The 19,432-nt window shown below is 37.5% G+C and overlaps 1 protein-coding gene across 1 annotated transcript in view; it reads right to left on the bottom strand.

Annotated features, from left to right (window-relative positions):
• LOC139980314 (extracellular matrix protein 3-like) overlaps nt 1-19,432 on the bottom strand; it is a 78,584-nt gene that overhangs the window by 11,276 nt on the left and 47,876 nt on the right. Inside the window, exons 3-9 of the mRNA XM_071991884.1 lie at nt 14,329-14,475; nt 12,574-12,804; nt 10,080-10,208; nt 7,234-7,485; nt 3,225-3,374; nt 709-918; nt 207-404 (exon numbers count right to left, since the gene is read on the bottom strand). Of these exons, the coding sequence (XP_071847985.1) occupies nt 207-404; nt 709-918; nt 3,225-3,374; nt 7,234-7,485; nt 10,080-10,208; nt 12,574-12,804; nt 14,329-14,475 (1,317 nt within the window). The remainder of the gene's footprint in view (nt 1-206; nt 405-708; nt 919-3,224; nt 3,375-7,233; nt 7,486-10,079; nt 10,209-12,573; nt 12,805-14,328; nt 14,476-19,432) is intronic.

The raw sequence follows: 19,432 nt of genomic DNA, 5'->3' as shown, positions 1-19,432 counted from the left end.
CCACACTAAATTTGCTTCTTACTAAACATGTCACACAATTAAGCTGCAGGCTCTCTGTGTTGTTGTGTTATGGAGATGTTTCTGGATGGACTCGCTAGCTGACAAGTCACTTGTAATGCATAACTCTGCTAAGTATTCTGGGTAATCGTTATCAGTCATGAAGAATTTAGTATTTTCTTACAACACAGTTTGAATTGGTTATTTACCTGGCAAGAATGTAATCAGAGATTCAACGTTGTTTGGTCTCTCATCATAGTCCATCATGACCTGGGCAGATCCTTGACGAGTGTAGCAACGGACACTGCTTGGAATGGACAGATCTCCGCTACGGATAACGGTGACCGATACATTGCCATCATTCTCGTTAATCTCAATCTCGGGCTCAACAAACTGAACCTTAGGCACTGAAACCACATGAAAAATATACATATATACCATTAATTACAGACACTGCACAATGAAAAAGACTAAGCTTCCCAGAACAGGATATGTAAGAAAACCGATTTTACATAGCTACAAGCATTTTTGTTCAACTATATCACTTTCATCAGACTTCTTTTGATTTACTTTCCCTCCCCCTCCCCCTCCCTCCCTGCCCCCCCACCATCCCCCTCCCATATCATCATTCTTCCAAAAGGAATAACTTCTTTATTTTTGATGCTCAACAGTTAACTGGATGTATTATGGAATAACTGCTTTATAACTCACAGTCAGATACTGTGTCGTTAATGGTGATGATGGTGTGTTCAGGGGATCCCAAGACCGCATTCATTGACATCCTGAGGACAAGTTCAAATGTTTCTTCACCCTCCAGTCGTGGTTGACCCAGGTCATCTTGGATGTACACACGGACTGTCTGCATGGTCACTCCTGGAGCAAAGTCCAAGTTACGGCTGATACCAGTGTAATCCTCACCCGCTGCAATAACAAGTACGATTATAAGGTTTTCCATTTTACCAAGTAGGATATGTTTTTTGCTCTTGTTTTAAATGTTTCCTGCCTTTTTATCCTCTGGCAAACCTGGCCAGATGAGACTAGTTTTTGTTGACAGATTACATCATTAGCCACAGCAGCTAATGCCCCATCCATCACCCAGTTCTCAGTATTGAGGCTTACATTTGATACAACTTTCTTCACCTGTGTTGAATTCACCTGTGACTTGACCATCACTCCTGCCACCAGAAATGCATTGACCACTCCAATTACCTTACTGATGACCATATTAGACAATTTCCACCAACTGAGTGACTTCTCACCTGCTCATACCTAGCAATGGGAGGTAATTATGGGTCCACAGTTAAGTCTGAACTGTACCAGGCTGAAGGTGCACACATAATGGTATTATTCTTCACTAGTAAATGAACAAGGAGGAACAAGTGGACACAACCCACAACCCCCCCCCCCCCCCCTGTCAATTGCATGTAGTATTGTATCATGTTATGTTGGTATTAAATGGCTTACATGTTACACAAAACACAGCTGTTTAACTCATCAGTTTTCTAACACTGCTGAAAAGTCAACAAGCAAATATTCCTTGAGGTTCAAACCCTGAAAAATATTCCCAGACATTGAGGAGTGTTCAACCAGACAACTATCTCTTTGAAGGTGAGATTACAATGGGACTTGAAGGTTGAAAATCACTGACCATTGCTTGATTTTCCAGCATATTTCAGGGCAATTCTGTTGACCTTTTAATATGACAAAGTGACAAGAATGGTGTACAAAGTGACAAGTCGAGGAAATGAGTAACAAAATGACAATAATGTAATGAAAGAACTGCTGTCTATCCAGGGTGTAACTAAGAGTGACTTTTGCATTAGAATAAAGGTTCCATGGAATCCATTCACAAGCAGCTAAGGACATTCCCCACATATGACCTTGCATGGGAAGAGGGATGGGCAACAATAGTGTTTGGTATTGGTACTACTCAATCAGCCATGAAGCTGAGATTTGAACTCAAACTGTATATAGACAACAGGTGACATGGTTTGCTTCTCATAGAGACAGTCAAGTTTGTATAATTGATATGTATGATATCTATTTAATTCTGTCTTGTCCATGGTTGATTGCTATGAATGTATGAGAAGTATCGTGATGAGTATAAACTCAAGTCACATTCACAAGTGAGACAGTTGTGAGCTCTGTTGGCATTAATGCAACACTCTTGCCTCCACTCCTCATATTTCACTGAAAGACAATCTTTGTAACAGCTATAAAATATTCAGCTCTGTGAGTAAAAGACATGAAACACAGAACTGATCTGACAGTCCTAGCTACACTGTGCCATATATATCCCACCCAATCTCTCTCTTACTGAGACAGACAAAGGAGGGAGTAAGAGGTGGTGTAACACAAGTAATACTGTTACTCTTTGCACTCAGTATTGTTATAAGAAATCCATGTTCCCTCATAAATTGGGTTCACCTTTGCAGATGCCTAACTTGAGCCTGCAATAAATGGTAGCACCTGCGGGGTTCTTCCATGACATCAATCCCAGCCCGCAAATCCTAGAGCTAGCCTCAAACAAACAAACACAGACACCTGGATTCCACATGATTACCGTTATATCCTACGATTCTTTGCCCACCCGATGCCATGGGGTCAAGATCACAAATTGAGGTGTAAATCCAACCAGGATTAAGTCTTGTCTTGTATTCCAGAAGAAAAGCTTAAGACTAGTTAGCAACATCTGTGCACCCGGCTTGACCTGACCCCATCTTATTATACCTTCATATTCATGCTTCATTTATGATACAAGATGAGCATGATTGCCAGGGATTTCACCAAGGTAATCCTCAAATTATCATGCTCGACTTAAGGTAAAGGTTAGCCACAGTTTACAGACAAGCCAAGTCTTCTGAGAAACAGATGGCTCAGCAGACATCATCATCTTTACAAGTCAATGTAAAGGATAAATATGAGCTGTGGAAAACTTTGAGGGTAATTGTCAACATTGGCACTTTTTCTGATCCTGTTAAAGATAAGGCACTTGCTGAACACTTAAAGGAGGAGGTACTACCCCCAAAGACTTCCTCTATATAAAATATGTCTTTCAACAATGTATCTGTCACTCTTGTTCCAAATGCAGCGTCTGGAGCCTCCGTTCTTAGTTATACTTAACAAACTACCTCAACTCTGAATTAGAACATCTCTAAGTCATTGCATGTTCCATAATACTTAAAAGCCAGTCGCAGCTTTCCTTGTGTGGATCTTAATATACTAACCAACAGCAGAGGCAGGATCTGATGGCCTGGAACGGACGGTGACGCTGGACATCTGGGACAAATCTGAACCGGCACGCCATACTTGTACCTCGATGTGACCGGCACTCTCATCAACATTGTATTCAGGTTCAATGAAGTAGAATGATGGTACTAGATAGGAAAAATATAACAAATGTTATGGTAAAATAATCAAATCAATCACAGCATTAAAAGGTCGTTTATGAGTTTCTTCTCATTTTTAATCCTGCGTTTACAATTTGAAAGTTGATGAGTCATAAACCAAGGTAACACTTATTTGTCAAGCTTTGGTCATTTGTGGGGGAAAATTTAAACAAGTCTGAAAACTGATAATATCAACTGAATCAGACACAAAGAGACTGGATTAATGCAGGGAGCCTACAGTGACTTATTCTCATTTAGTGATTCCTTTTCTGAAACCACAAATACCGTTTTCTAAACATTTACACCTTCAAAGAGGGAAAACCTTTGTCAAAAACAAAAGATACTGTTTGTCTGATAAACTACTCAGAGGTCACAGAGACAAACTGATACTGAACTATCCAGCTGACTATTTAAAATTCAATAATTGACAAACAAATAATACAATGCAAGAGTAGACTCAATTTCAATCAAGATTTTACTACGGATTTACTCAACACAGTTTGGCTGGCCTCTTGTTTGTTTTTGCAAATCTTGTGATAAGTTAAGCCAGTGCCAAATGTGGCTAGAATTCAATTTACTGTTTTGAGGAAAAAGAAAGGCTGAACTTCAGGTCAAATAATTATCCCCTTACAGGTGAACCATCCAGTGCAGTCCAGCAAATATTAACAAAATAGCTTTGATCATCCGGTCGACAGGATTTCAACGTTTCAATTGATTTTATTCAATATCAACTTGATTGAGCAACTTTCTGCTGTAAATTAGGAAATTAGGCTACAGGCGTGGGACAAGAGTTCAGATATCTGTGGCCATCCAAGGCACCTTCAACTCGCAAGAAATGAACCAAAATATGTAACCAAAGTCAGCAATTTTAAACCTCTCTTTTGTACTTTGAACAAGGGAATTTACGTGAACTCTATAATGAGCATCACATTCTCAGAAAATAAAAATAAAGAACTTTTTCTGCAGCAGGATTGACTTGTACTGATTAAGTTATAATGCTGTACAGGTAGGACTGAAGTTAATATCCATGTATTAAACATTTTCACTTTACAATAATTCATAATAATTCATTCATTCACTCTTCTTAATGGACCATGTAACATTACGTGAATCTTTTCACTCAGCTAAGTAATAATTATAATATGTTACATAGGAATGTCCAAATATTTCTATACTTAATTCTGCCTAAACAAATACAACAAGCAAGATTATGATCAGGATTCAGGACTTTAATAATTACGATGACCCTCCCCTTTCCACTCTCCCACCCCCCCCCCCATCATCCCACTTCATACCCAAATAAATAAACATATTGATGAACAAATCTAACCTGTTTCTAGATGCTCCTTTTTTAGGTAGGCTAAAACACAAATTCATTGAATGCTCCCCTTTTGATTGCATTCCTGTGTAACTACACAAACTAATTCCAAGTAGTTCCAACATTTAGTCACGCTGAATACAATGCTGAATAGCATTGTATGCTAACCAATGCATGTATGGTGGGTGGGTGGGTGGGTATAGGGAATGTCTTAAAGTGCTGATGAATCACAATCCCCTGAAAGTACCAATCCTTTGGGCTCCTGACAATCAGCCTCAAAAACAAAGCTAACTATGAAAGCTTCTTTTTCTGTTAAACTTATTCAAGAATATCTTGATTATGCAGTCTGTCCAGCCCAGGCTGATGCAATCATTTGAATATTTGTGGGTATAATCATATATATATAGTAGTAATATTACTTTCAAAAAGCCAGCATGGTTGAGTGGACACCTTGAAAGATACCTGTTGAAAGTCACTGGTGCGAATCCTAGGTCCTAAATGAGGAGGAGGTATACTGCAGTCTGCTGGTTCACAGCAGGGTCCTTATTGGTCTACTTAGCAGGGTGCAGTACAATAATTCAATTCATAACATGACATTTTGATGTATTGCATTTTGATTGAATGCTTTTGATGTCAAACACTGCTCCCAGTATTTACCATTAATATGTTAACACTTTCCATTTTCCACTATATATGGTTCTATTTTTTTCTTCTTCTTCTTCTTTATCAATTTATCTTAATGGTAACAAAATCTACAAAATCCTGCTTCCACAAGTATACCTATAACACCTGTTTATTCAATTCATGTAAGTATTGAGTACATCCTCATCAATTAAATACTGCGCTAATTTTGAGGGCTATTAGTATTACACCAACTGAACAGATTTTTGTGTTATATTTCTGACATATGTAAAGCAACTTAATTGTTTATAGCTTATTTATGAGGAAACAATAACACACTTAGTTGGTTCAGATTTGAAAGAGGTCACTTTCCTATGACAATTATTTCTACCCAATGGGGGCTGACCCCCAGAAGCAGGAAATTTGTTCCTTGTTTCACAGGTGGTCCTTTCATTTCCAGAAGCAATTAAAACCTGAGCTTGTTTTCTGATTGAAAGTCATCATCATCTGTCCTCCAGACTCCAATGGTGGAGACATTTACCAGACTGCAAAACTAACAATTAAGATCTGAAGTGTTTTAAAAGCAGGGCCTCTCTCCTAAGAGTCCTTTTCATGATTGATTAGTTATATTAATGCTAAACAGCCAGAAAAGTCAAGTCAAATTCAACATGTGCTAAAATATGGAAAATTTGAGAGAAAACAAAAACTGTGCCAGACTTCCCATTCATATAGCGCTGAACAAACTTCTGTCGGTTGGCCAGCAGGATGCACTGACAAAACTTCCAAGGAGAATGGAGCCAATGTTTCCATGGTAACTACCATGCACCAGTTGGAAGCACCACATCAAGGTAAACAGACCACCCTCCCAAAAATACGAAGCCACATTTTAGAATGTGTGTCCCCATATTGGTCTGATGTGCTTTCAATTTTCCCCATGCATGCAAGAGCAAATCGCTAACAGATGTGGTAAGACTTTGGAACCGTTTTATCGGACTCTAATGAATGGCAACAGCATTCTAATTATCTGCAGATTCCAAAGACATGCTCTGCCTAGTACCTTAGGTTGGAGCTAATACCAAAGTATGAGTTCACATAGGGTCAGTAAACATTGTTTAACGTTCAGTTATTTATCTCACAAGGGAATATTCAGAAAGAATTAATTAAAAGAGGTAGGGAATTTAGAGATTCCATGATGTAGCTAATTCAGTCACCTACATTGTAATGATCAATACTACAAATAGTTCACATGTTTTTCCTATTTATCATAGGTAACCAGATACATAGACCACAGCAGTACTGTACCAAAGCATATACTGATCTGATGTACCAATTGAGAGCAAATCATATTGAGAATTATAACCAAGCCTTCAAAATTGTTAACAGTATATACCAACACGTTTGTGGTGTCATAGATTAGCACTATTATATTTAGAAAATGACCTGAGAAATTTAGCCTTGTGACATAATGAGTGGATGAGTTCTCTGTCAAGGATGACTTTAGAAAGAATTTTAGTCCAAGAAAAAAAAAGCAAGTCGAGTGCTGCGGAATGTGTCAATAGCTATTCTGGTGCTCAACACACTCAGCCTTAACAATATGCTAATTATCTGGAATGCCCGTTTAAGGCTTAACTGATTGTGACGTTGGCCCTACAGATGAATGTTAATATGTTGTTTTATAGATTCCAATAACACAAATCAAGACATGTTATTTTACAGTGCAGAGAATGGTTGCATACAGACAAAACTCAGGAACACATAAGCTGTTTTTCTGAGCTGTTTAGATTGTTCAACAACATGGTCCTCCAAAATAATAATAATGAGAATAATAAGAATAATAACTATAACAACAACAAGAATAATAATAATTGCAGGATCTACAACAGTCTAGCTTTAACTCTGATTACTCACCATCATCAGAGTCGGCAGCAATAACAACATTGATGGTGTTTTGTGATCCGATTTGTCCGCCCATCGGCATGGTGAGTTTAACTTGGAATTGTTCGTCATCTTCATAGAGGGAGTCGTCAATGATCAGAATTCGGCAGTAAGCCAAGTCCTCACCCTTCTCGAATCGGATGAAGTTGTCGGGGTCATTCTCGAGACGGCTGAGGTAGTCAGAGTAAGAGAGTACTGGAGACGGGTCTGAGCCTGTGGCAGTATCTGTGAAGGGACAGGGTTACCATGGTTATGACACTATCCAAATACCTTTCATTCTCTCAACCCTATTCAAAGGACTTCTTCTTCATCCCTCCTCCTCCATCAACTGCATTGTAATTAATTTACCATTGTTTTATGTCACATTTTACAAATAATTCACAATATTTTCAACTGTTGCTGTGAATTAGACGGATAAACAGTTTTCCAAACCACTACCATTGGATGTCTTTTGCTTCTTCCTTTATGGAAAGTGATGAGTTGAAGGTGGATAAGTCAACTGGATAATGTGGTTTAGGAAGAGCAATGGAGCAAAACACAAACTGCCATCAATTACCATCTTTTTAAATGAAACACACCAAGAACCAGCATGTTTGCTGCTAACCCACATAACAGGCAGATTGATTTAAATCTTCTTCTAAGAAGCCGAGAGCAGAGATTTTCTGTCATTATCTTCATGCTGTAAATTATGAACAGCCATCAACTGCTATGCTCTCGATAAAATCAATCACCAATGAAAGAAAATATTTGGCTAAGATGTACTTGAGAGGTTTTATCACTGAAACTATTTCTCTTTATTTTGTCATTAAGATTATTTCACATTTTTGGTACAAGAGCTCCTAAGCACCGTTTGCTTTGGTTTAAATCTTCATCAGAGACTGACGTCTGACAATGATTGCTTTGCTCCATATTTTTTGAACTATTTTATGACCACTTAGTCATCAAGTTGCATTATGAGGCTTGTTTCACTGATAAAACTGACACACCACTGGGAAAGTTGGTGATGACATAGCTAGAGATGGGAATGTCGTTAATGAACCTTGAGATTATCACAGTACTTCAAACTGCCAAACGTTATTAGCTCATATGAAACATCATTGGTCTGTCATATAAATCCCCCTATGAGTGATAAGAGCTTTCTTCTCCGCAACCGACATTAACCAGATGAACAGATACGGTCTTACTCACTGATTATTATCCTCGTCCACTGAGAGCAGCTGTTTGTAGTAGAGGACTTTGTTTCATAACCATATTCTACACACCTTCCTCCTCATACCCCTCCCCACTCCAAAATCCACTGACATTTCAAGTTTCTTGTGTCTTGTTCCATACCAACACTACAAAGTATGTCTTCTATGTGTGTTCTTCGTGTTCTTCTACGATGTCTTCTAGTTCTACTAGTATGTCTTCTAGTTCTATGTTCTTCTAGTATGTCTTCTAGTTCTATTTTCTTCTAGTATGTCTTCTAGTTCTACTAGTATGTCTTCTAGTTCTATTTTCTTCTAGTATATGTCTTCTAGTTCTTCTAGTATGTCTTCTAGTATGTCTTCTAGTATGTCTTCTAGTTCTATTTTCTTCTAGCATGTCTTCTAGTTTTATGTTCTTCTAGTATATGTCTTCTAGTTCTTCTAGTATGTCTTCTAGTTCTATGTTCTACTAGTATGTCTTCTAGTTCTATGTTCTACTAGTATGTCTTCTAGTTCTATTTTCTTCTAGTATATGTCTTCTAGTTCTTCTAGTATGTCTTCTAGTATGTCTTCTAGTATGTCTTCTAGTTCTATTTTCTTCTAGCATGTCTTCTAGTTTTATGTTCTTCTAGTATATGTCTTCTAGTTCTTCTAGTATGTCTTCTAGTTCTTCTAGTATGTCTTCTAGTTCTATTTTCTTCTAGTATGTCTTCTAGTTCTATTTTCTTCTAGCATGTCTTCTAGTTTTATGTTCTTCTAGTATATGTCTTCTAGTTCTTCTAGTATGTCTTCTAGTTCTTCTAGTATGTCTTCTAGTTCTACTAGTATGTCTTCTAGTTCTATGTTCTACTAGTATGTCTTCTAGTTTTATGTTCTTCTAGTATGTCTTCTAGTTTTATGTTCTACTAGTATGTCTTCTAGTTTTATGTTCTACTAGTATGTCTTCTAGTTCTATTTTCTTCTAGTATGTCTTCTAGTTCTATTTTCTTCTAGTATGTCTTCTAGTTCTATTTTCTTCTAGTATGTCTTCTAGTTCTACTAGTATGTCTTCTAATTCTATGTTCTTCTAGCATGTCTTCTAGTTCTATGTTATTCTAGTATGTCTTCTAGTTCTATTTTCTGCTAGTATGTCTTCTAGTTCTATGTTCTTCTAGTTCTATTTTCTTCTAGTATGTCTTCTAGTTCTATTTTCTTCTAGTATGTCTTCTAGTTCTACTAGTATGTCTTCTAATTCTATGTTCTTCTAGCATGTCTTCTAGTTCTATGTTATTCTAGTATGTCTTCTAGTTCTATTTTCTGCTAGTATGTCTTCTAGTTTTATGTTCTTCTAGTTCTATTTTCTTCTAGTATGTCTTCTAGTTCTATTTTCTTCTAGTATGTCTTCTAGTTCTACTAGTATGTCTTCTAATTCTATGTTCTTCTAGCATGTCTTCTAGTTCTATGTTATTCTACGATGTCTTCTAGTTCTATTTTCTTCTAGTATGTCTTCAATGTGCATGCTAGTTAATATGATATACGTATGTTGACATAAATTCTTGACATTTCTCATGAAAGCACACCTAAAGTATTGCTTGAGAGATTGCTCTACATAAATTTGTCAAATTGGTTGTTTCCATTAATAACCTTATTTACCTGGCATTGTAGAGCAGATTGCCATGAATTCTTCAGAGAGATCACCGCTCCTCCTAATGGGAATGAGGATCTCACCAACATCTTCCTCAATGACAATGTCTTCGGTCAAATCGATAGACACGGTAGACTCTGCAAAATTAAAATTAAAATCAAGGTTAAAAGGGTTGATCTGGCAACACAAGGTAGCAGAACGACTTAAAATTTTGTGACAGAGGAAAGAAATTGCAGAGAATCATTCTTGGAACTCAAGGTGAAATACATGAAATTCAAATAGTAGCATCATACCATGCATGTCTACTAGTACCACATATGGGAAATCTAGGGTAGAGTGGATAGAAGAAATAGTCCACAAATGGACAGGGGGAAGGTGACCACAGAGTCAGCAACTGCATGGTGGCAATGGTATCTACCAGCTCCTTACCTTACTACAAAACAGATTCTTTGCAATAGATTGCTATAATTTGAAATGGGGGAAGCAAACAAGCTGTTCTTTTCAATTTACAGTTTTACCACTTTCCCCCAATATTCCTAAAAACCAACCATCCAGCTAATACCAACACAGACAGCCAGTACAAGCAGAAGCACCTGTGTGAATGATGAACAACACAGGTTGATCACTCTGCTCACTCAAAAGTTGTTACTGTGTGGGAGTTGAAATGGAATAGGAGAAGAATTGTGCACATTATTAGCAAGGAAGTTTACCCTTTGACACTTAAAACCTCAAGAGGTATGGTTACTACATTACACAGACAATGAATGCCATTGAGTACTGAGGGCAGGTACTTTTATGTCCCTTGACATGTGGCTGACAGCAAACTTTCTAGAATTACAGTCATGGGACACCAGCAGTAGGTGTATTAGCCCACTTAATGTCCTTTCCAATTTGTCAAATGTTTCTACCTTGGCAAGTAATGGGGGTGTTCTGACTGCAGTTGTGAATAGTTGGGGTAGAGCATTTCCCTGGGATTTAGGTACCCACTTAAGACAGACAGGTCAAATTTGTGTTAGAAAAATTTCAATTCACACTAAAAAGCAAAAGTGTAGAGAATTGCTGCACTAGCTGCTTGCCACATTGAGATGACGCATACCTCTCCTGTTGATTTTTACTTTCATCCTTTGGTGAAGATCAGCCTATATGCTCCTGACTAGGACCATTTACTAATCACTTAACCTATCTTTTGAAATCAGACTTTCAGCCCAAGACACACACAGTCCATAGCAAAGCAAAGAAAAGAACAATTGCTGTTAACTTGAACATGGTATATTGTTCAAGTGAGCTAAGTCATGGCTTTAATTTATCTAAGGGGTTTGGTTCCAATGCTCATTTAACCACTTCTACTTTGCTGATCTACTCTCTGACCTTCTATGAATTGTTTACATTTCCTATTTGCAGAGTTTGGGTGCAATCTTGGTTGTGCTTGTGAGTGCATCTCTATGTGTTTGCTAAGGTGGCAGCCATCATTTCCCACAGAAGACCCCATACTCTGACCAGTGGCTTAAAAGTGAGAGCAATCATTAGGCTGAGGCTATTGAACCAAAAAGTGCACTTCATTTAAACCAACATTATGCAACACACACCCTTCAAGCTCTATTCAACACCCTAATCCTCTTAAGCCTTAGATTGTTTGCTGCCCCTGACCACTGGCTCAAGACCCTTCTTAAGGACCACATCCATCAAACTGGACATGATTCAATGACCCTATGGCCACTAGCCTCTTTTTTCATTCTCTTCCTCTCTTTCAAAAAGAAAAAAAGAGAAAGTCTTCAACATAAATTGTTGCTATAACAGAGAAGTTTCACAGGGGAGTGCTATCATCCATAAAAACACTCCAAGCTAATCGGGGACTGAGTCGACCTTTTCTACAACTTTCTATAAAGTCTATTAGCCTACCATTCTCTAGTCTATAGGGGTGTCTGATACCAACAAAGGCCAAACGATCCAGCCAACACAATGCAATATCCAGGTTAAGTCTAAATCTCTGGTTAGACTGATTAGACATCAAGCTGGGGAAGCTGGAAATCAAAACCTATAGAGGCTTTTAAAACACAAATCCTCTTAGTTCGCATCAAATTCATAGTGCATTCTGGATGACAGAATATTACATCATTGCCTTTAGAATCTTTTATTCATTTTATCACAGCAGTTTCCCTGACAACAACAATCTTTGCACCAGCCTACAAATTCGTTAGCTTGGACTGATATTTTACATCCTAGCAAGAACAACTTACAGGATATTTATCAATCAATATATGACTACAATTCTACCATGCCCCTTGAAGTAGTTTCTCCCTGTTTGGTTATAGGATATATATTATAGGATATATTATAGGATATATGTTATAGGATATATATTATAGGTTATATATATGCACAATCACTACTATAGATACAAAGCCAGATCATGAACTATTTTCTAAATAAGTCACACAGTTCCTTGTTTTCCTGTACATATTTCAAAGCAACAAAAGAAATTGAATCCATCCTTTTCCTCACCATCTTCAAAGTCAAGGATCTGTACCATGGCACGGTCTGGGAACTCTAAAGCACCCATGACTGGGTTGTTAAGAACAATCTCAAACGTCTCTGCTTGTTCAAAATCATCATCTTGTTGAATACGAACTCTCCAGAAGCCCATTGTCTGGCCAGGGTTAAACTGGACCTGTCGTGCGGACTTGCCCTTGAAGTCATCTGGGGAAACAGCAGTGCCATCAGCAGTCTCAATAGCTGGTCAGGAAAAAAAAGGAAATTAACAGTATTTAATAGAAATTAAAATATATATATACTACAAAACATATGGAATCTTCTAATAAAGAGCCTAAATTTGTTTTCGTATTGAAGAATTTTGGGGGGGATTCACTAATAATAAGTAGTCATTTGGCTCCTTGCTTTCAATCTTGCAAATTATTTGGAGTTTGGGACAAGTGCAACCCTTCAGACCCACCCTCACAAGTAGCATTTTATAAGTAGCATTTTCAACAGAATCTTGATTTTCTGGTAATGGATGTCCATAAAATTATGTACACAGGATGTTAACACCATCACGTCTATATTGATATAGTTTGACAACACAAAATGACAGAACGACAAATCTACCATTAGGCACTCGGTTTCTTAGTTCAACAACTTGCAACTTATAACTATTTAACCTAGCACCTAACAAGCAATGTGTTTATCGGGTAGTTGTTGCACTTGAATCCATACACCATAGTTAAGCAAACAGCCTCAATGAACCTTAAGATGTGGTGAGATGATATTTGGTCTTTCAAGAGCCTCACAAGATTTAAAAACAGCAGAAGGATTACTAGCAAATGTTTTTACTCTGTTGTTTTTCCAAGTAAAAAGTTCTATAGAAATTGCTTTGCAAATAAGCTACCTGTGTGTAAAAGCAAGCTTGTGGCTACAGTTTCAACTCAAGGGGGTGTTACTACCTTGCTGAGACAACATTGACATCCCCACAGTGCACACTTCATCAAGGTGTGTCAATATTAGTTTCTACTTCCTATGGTAAAAACCAATGTAAAATGCATGTCTGCAAAATTTACACTGGCTGTATCCAGTGCCTTCAAAATCATATTGCTCATTTATTGAAGACTGTAAGGGGAATAATGTGTTTCAATGAAAAGAACAAAGATACAATTTACAAGCTGAGAATTACCGGGTGTAATCTCTTTTCCCTTTTTGAATGAATGGTCTATCAGTACCTGTTTCGACGATGGGGTTGAGCAGTCAATACCAATTTACATAACAATTACCCGTGGAGATCTTTCATGACCACTATTTCATGACCATCAGAAAGCAACTTGTCTTTGACAAATCACCTATTCTGCAAGATGTTGTTGACTGTTCATTAAAAGCATGGATACCACATGGCTTCAGTAAAGCAGGTCGTCCTTGATAATCTTCATCAACTAACACAAATTGTTTCAATTAGCTACAAAACTTTGCATTACCATGGCAACAAATGAGTCACAGTTACAATAATTTCTTAGCAAACATATCCATAAATGAGTAAATTGTCAAGCCCCAATTTGATTACTCCAGTTTGTCATATCACTTAACACAACAGCTGTAGAAGCAACTCATATTAAAATGATTATTTGTTCTTTGCAAAAATGATTTTTTATATCATTGCAAAGTAGCAGAATGAAACACTATGTGCAAGTCACAAATGAAGGTACTTGAAATTTCTTTAAAAAACAGTCTAATTGTAACAATTTGGGCTACCCACTGGTACACTGGTAAACTTACCAACAAAAGATGTTTCGCCAAGATAACCTCGTCTAAGTAGCTTGATTTCTAAGTAGCGTTCAGTTTCATTAACCAGGTAGAACTCCTTCTCCAGGGAGATGAAAGCCCAGTTCAGACGATATTCCTGGTCGGGAAGTTCATTGCCACCTGAAAGAGCAACAGAAGAGAACATTTAATTAATAATAATCATAATAATAATTTATTCTTATATAGCACCTTACAGCAGAATATGATCTCATAGAACTTTCATTGTCCATGGCAATAACTGACTCAAAGCCTGTGCCATTTCATTTCTCCTGCATTTACATTCTTGCAGAACCTTGCATACCGATGTTGTTAGAAACGGAAAAAACAAACATGCGCAGGGTCTGTTTGCCCCATTCTTATGTGATCCCTTTATTAATCTGACTGGATGATCATTTATGTGGGATATAAGGATAGGCTCAATAAAAAAGGGCATTAGTGGATTTATTCTTTCATTGATTTGCAAGATAGGGACAAGTGAGTTGACCTATCGAGTGGGAGATCACTCCCTATATCAAGCTCGGAAAATAATTCCTACTCGATTGGTTGTTTTGATTTACGACACAGGAAACCATACAGTTGGATTGCCACAATCAGGTTTACCCAATTTGATAACTTCCGACAATATAAGCTACCCTTTCATGAATTCATGACTTTTCAATTATCTGCTGAAGGGCATCCATCATTCTTTCTTCTTGTCCATTGTGAAGCCCTAACGATGCTTCACCACCAATCTGTCTCTATTCTCATGATCACCAGTTTTACTGAACTCAATTCTCAGATGACTTATTCTATTGATTTAAACAAATCCCAACTTTAAAGAAGGCCTGGAAGATGATCCCACAACTAAGTTTTCCTTTTCTGTTTAACCACTTATCAAATGGGCCTTCCAGCTTAAATACAAGACAAAGTAGATAACCTACAGGGAGTCAAGTCAGTGATCTCCATTAACCATGCATGACTTGATGGCTCAATAGACTTTAAACTAACTACCTTCGAAGTGACAAAAGTAGTTATTTATACACAAGTGTATTTCATTAACCTTCTGTCTAAAGCTGTGATTAGTTTCAGCAACCTATCTCTTTGTCAAAAACAACCATCTTGTATTTTGTTTTTCTAATGCATGTAGCAACTAAAACAGGAACTTGAGTGGAATTGGGATGAGGGTTGCTGGAGGGGGGGGGTATGTGGGGGAAAATAGATCAAGTGAGAAAAGTTATTGCCCTGGAGGTTGTAGCCTATGCAAACCCAGCCTATTGTAATCTCTAATTGGATCCATACTGTCAAATAATGATACACTTGCATTCCTCAAATTGAAGTTTTAAGTACTACTGCCCACTAGCTTAGAATTCCATTACCTGTACCTATTCACAACCCATGATATTCCTTGAATTAGCACAGGTAAACCTCTGAACAACATAGTACATCTTTCCTGCCACACCATTTATACTTTCTTTCTTAAGCTCTCTTTTTTTTCTTAAGCCAGTCACATTGGCCTAGGTAACTGTTAACTTTCTTCAACAGAACACTATGTAATTCATGCCAACAAGTTAAGCCTTAGCGGACAAGTGCTAAATGTATGACAACAAAGTGTTAAGAAGAAAGCTAAACATTCAGGTGAGAAGGGTTCTTTAATTAGCAATTTAAAACGTTACATGGCATCTTCAACATGCAACACGGAATATGTTTTAAATCTCAAACTGTTTTTGCCAACTTCAAACTAATTGATATAGAGTAAAGTTTGAGAAAACTTTGGCTTATCGATTACATGTGAAATGTTCATAGCTTTGGTCCCTTAGATTGGGATGCTTCACGGCATCAGACAGTGTCGCTTGCAATATCAGTGTGTTTCCCACGTATAAAACCCCAGACAAACATGATGACCAATTGATAGTTAATAAGGCAAATTCTCTAGAAAGAACCCAGAAAAAAAGAAGAGCTCATTTAATACTAAGCCACAAATGTGTGTGATGAATCAAAACCAAAGTACTTATCACTTTGTTCCCGAAACCAGTAACTAAAGAAAAGAACTATTCAATTTCTTTGCAGTAACAAAAACCTAGCTGAATTAAATATAGAGGTCAACAAAAGATTCCACTCCCATATTCACTCAAGGGGAGAAAAGCAGGGAATACTCTAAATCAGCTATCATTAAATAATCAATGGTGGCTTGAAGGAAATCATTCAATGAATCGGTACTTAATTTTTTTCCATTTCTGAAATAAACAGGATCCTAGTTAAAGGGCAAATTAAAGAGTTGGAAAAGGTTTAGAAAGAATTTGGGCTGAATTTTAAGGAGGGCAAGTGATATATGGACCATGACTTCCATTCAAGTAACCAAATTATAGGTGTCTAAATCAGAGACCGATTGGCTGGCTACTTGCATTAACAAGGATGGAATCTCTGCAATTTGTTGATGTCTGAATAAAGGTAATATGGGAAATTAACCTCTTAAAATAAGTAGTGTTTACAAATCAAGCCACAAATCACTTGCGCTTAATTTCCCCAGCAGAGGATTCATTTGCCATTTACACTGGAGTTTGGTACCTGCAGCTGGCCAAGACAATTGTAAACATATTATAGAAGCACTTGTCAGCCTTCCACCAACTAGACTCCTTCACTTGTTCCTCCCCCCTCCATTACCATTCCTACCTCACCATCCCAACCCCTCCCCCCATCAACCCCTCCCCCATCACTCTCCCTTAGGTCATATACACAAAAAGCATTATTATTAAACTTTCTATAATGCTTTTCTTAGGGGAAAAAAACATTGCAAATATGGTCAAGCTTAAAGATTGTGAAAATAAGTTTTCAAAGAAAGATATGACATCATGTTATTCTCAAACTATGATTTCCAGCCTTTTCTTTGCTTCCTTCCTGTTACAGCTAAACTTGTAAACCGTGGAAAGCAAAACAAAATAAACACAAACACACCAATGAACATACAAACATTATTACAATATTAGTCTTCATCACACTAGGAGTAATAGAGGAAGCCACTGTTCTTTTCATGTTCTTTTCACTGTTCTTTTCAACCATCCTGTTATATGAACAGAACTGTTTCTCAGCTGTTATCAGAGGAAATGGCACTCCAAGATTATGTTTCAGGCCACCACATCAAAGTGATAAAAAACGACCTTGTTTAGACCAAGTGGATTACTCTAGGATCAACAATAGTTGACCTTAACTTTCTGGGATCATTTGTTAACAGAAAGATTCATGGGGCCTATGTAAATAAACACAGCTATTACTAATGTTCAATGCACCCCCACACAGTACAAAAGAGTGTGCAAGCTGCTTGGCTTCTTAGCACAGTTGCTGCTGCTGCCCGGCTGGTATTACTAACTTATTAAGTGAAGTGGAAGTGGTTACACTGAAGGGAGGAGACTGGTGTAGTTGACAATTACTTCCATACGGGTGTGCTTTGGTGGTACAACAGGAAAGTAACGAAATAACATAAATAGATTATAAAGACGCCAAAATTTGATATATTTTCAATATGGAGGGTTATTGTTAGTGCTACAATTTTATAAGAATAAAATAGTGTCATGTGACTATGAGATTTAAAATTCCACAAGAAATGAGTGAGGCAAGAGAAAGGAAGTTGGTAGACGGTAGTTTTCTACTTCCTTAATTAACCTCATTTCAACTATCATTGCATGAGGCACAAATGGCGGCCCATCAGATCAATCTTACAAGGTTTATTGACCTCTACTTAATTGGTTCCCTTAACAACCGCATCCCATCAAGAAAAGTTTATGCCTCCTAGGAGAGATGGGCAACCCATCAGCAAATGGAGATCTCTGCTCTATTTGAATTCTCCATTCGTGATCAGTCTGGGGAGACATTCCATTATTACACCTTCCTACATACGTTCTTTACCAGACTGTCATCCAAACTCTCTTTTAATTTATAGCTGTTCCATTTGGTCTGTTAAAGGGTTCTTCCACTGATAAAACTACTTTATAACTTGTAAGAAGTGCAACTACTGGACCTCAATTCTTGACATGAGCCAAACTGAACCATCTTTCATTTGCATCCAAATACCTACTACATTGCTTTTACCAACTTTTTTTACATGTGGCAAAACTACAATCATACTAGATGGCATATTAGGCAGTGAATAATCTGGGCACGCAAAGACCTTTAAAACACTCTTGGAGTGGCTCAGCTCATCAGCCTTGATTCGGAATGAAGTCCCAATGGATAACCTCACCAGTTCCTTCATTCTCAACAATGTTTGAATGTGTTTCAAGAACATGACAGCTTCCATGTTCTGTCATTCATTACCAATATGCTAAGGAATAGGTCTTAGGGATGACTCATAGATTCCTGCCATCAAACACTATAACCCAAAAAGTGATGATCATTTAAGTTGAGTTAAGCAAGATCTTGATTCACAGCAATGTTGATATGTTAAGCTCTTCAGTTCCGGTTACATTGTGCATGCAGGTGCATCCTGTTTTTAACATAGCGCAGTTGCATCCTGTTTTTTCTGTTGTTTTTTACTTGTTGTTTTTGTCTCTTTTGTTTCCTCTCTGTTTTATAGTAGCTATGGTTCTTTTTATTCTGTTTTTGTTGTTGTTTTGATTCACTTTTGACTGTATATTTTGTATGCCTGCTTCACATAAAAGCCTTTTTTTTTCATCTTCATTTTTGTTTCCTTCTTCATTATTTTTTTTCTTTCGCTATTTTGAGGATGGCTATACCCTTCTTTGCACAAGACCACCTTACGACCATAATCATCCTCAGAAAACACATTTCAGTGTTCCTGTAATGCTTTCTGGTGTTTGTGTAGGTAAAACCACTGGATGAAACCACACTGCAGGCAAGACCACAAAATCCTCTTCACATGTAACAGCAAACAAATGGTACTTGGGTGAGGTAATGGGGCTGAGCACTAAATCAAGACCACACAGATGATGATCAGACTCAATCCAAAGTCTCTGCACTTCCACCCTTACTGATAACCAGAGAGGATAACATCAAACAGTAAAACTCTTTCAGTTAATATGCTTGCCAACAGGAAAAACCCAGTCTTTAAGACACCTACAACAAAACAATGTGATAACTAGATACT

This window comes from Apostichopus japonicus, chromosome 14, assembly GCF_037975245.1.
Source record: "Apostichopus japonicus isolate 1M-3 chromosome 14, ASM3797524v1, whole genome shotgun sequence".
Lineage (NCBI taxonomy): Eukaryota > Metazoa > Echinodermata > Holothuroidea > Aspidochirotida > Stichopodidae > Apostichopus > Apostichopus japonicus.
This window is presented reverse-complemented; position numbering and strand designations above follow the sequence as displayed.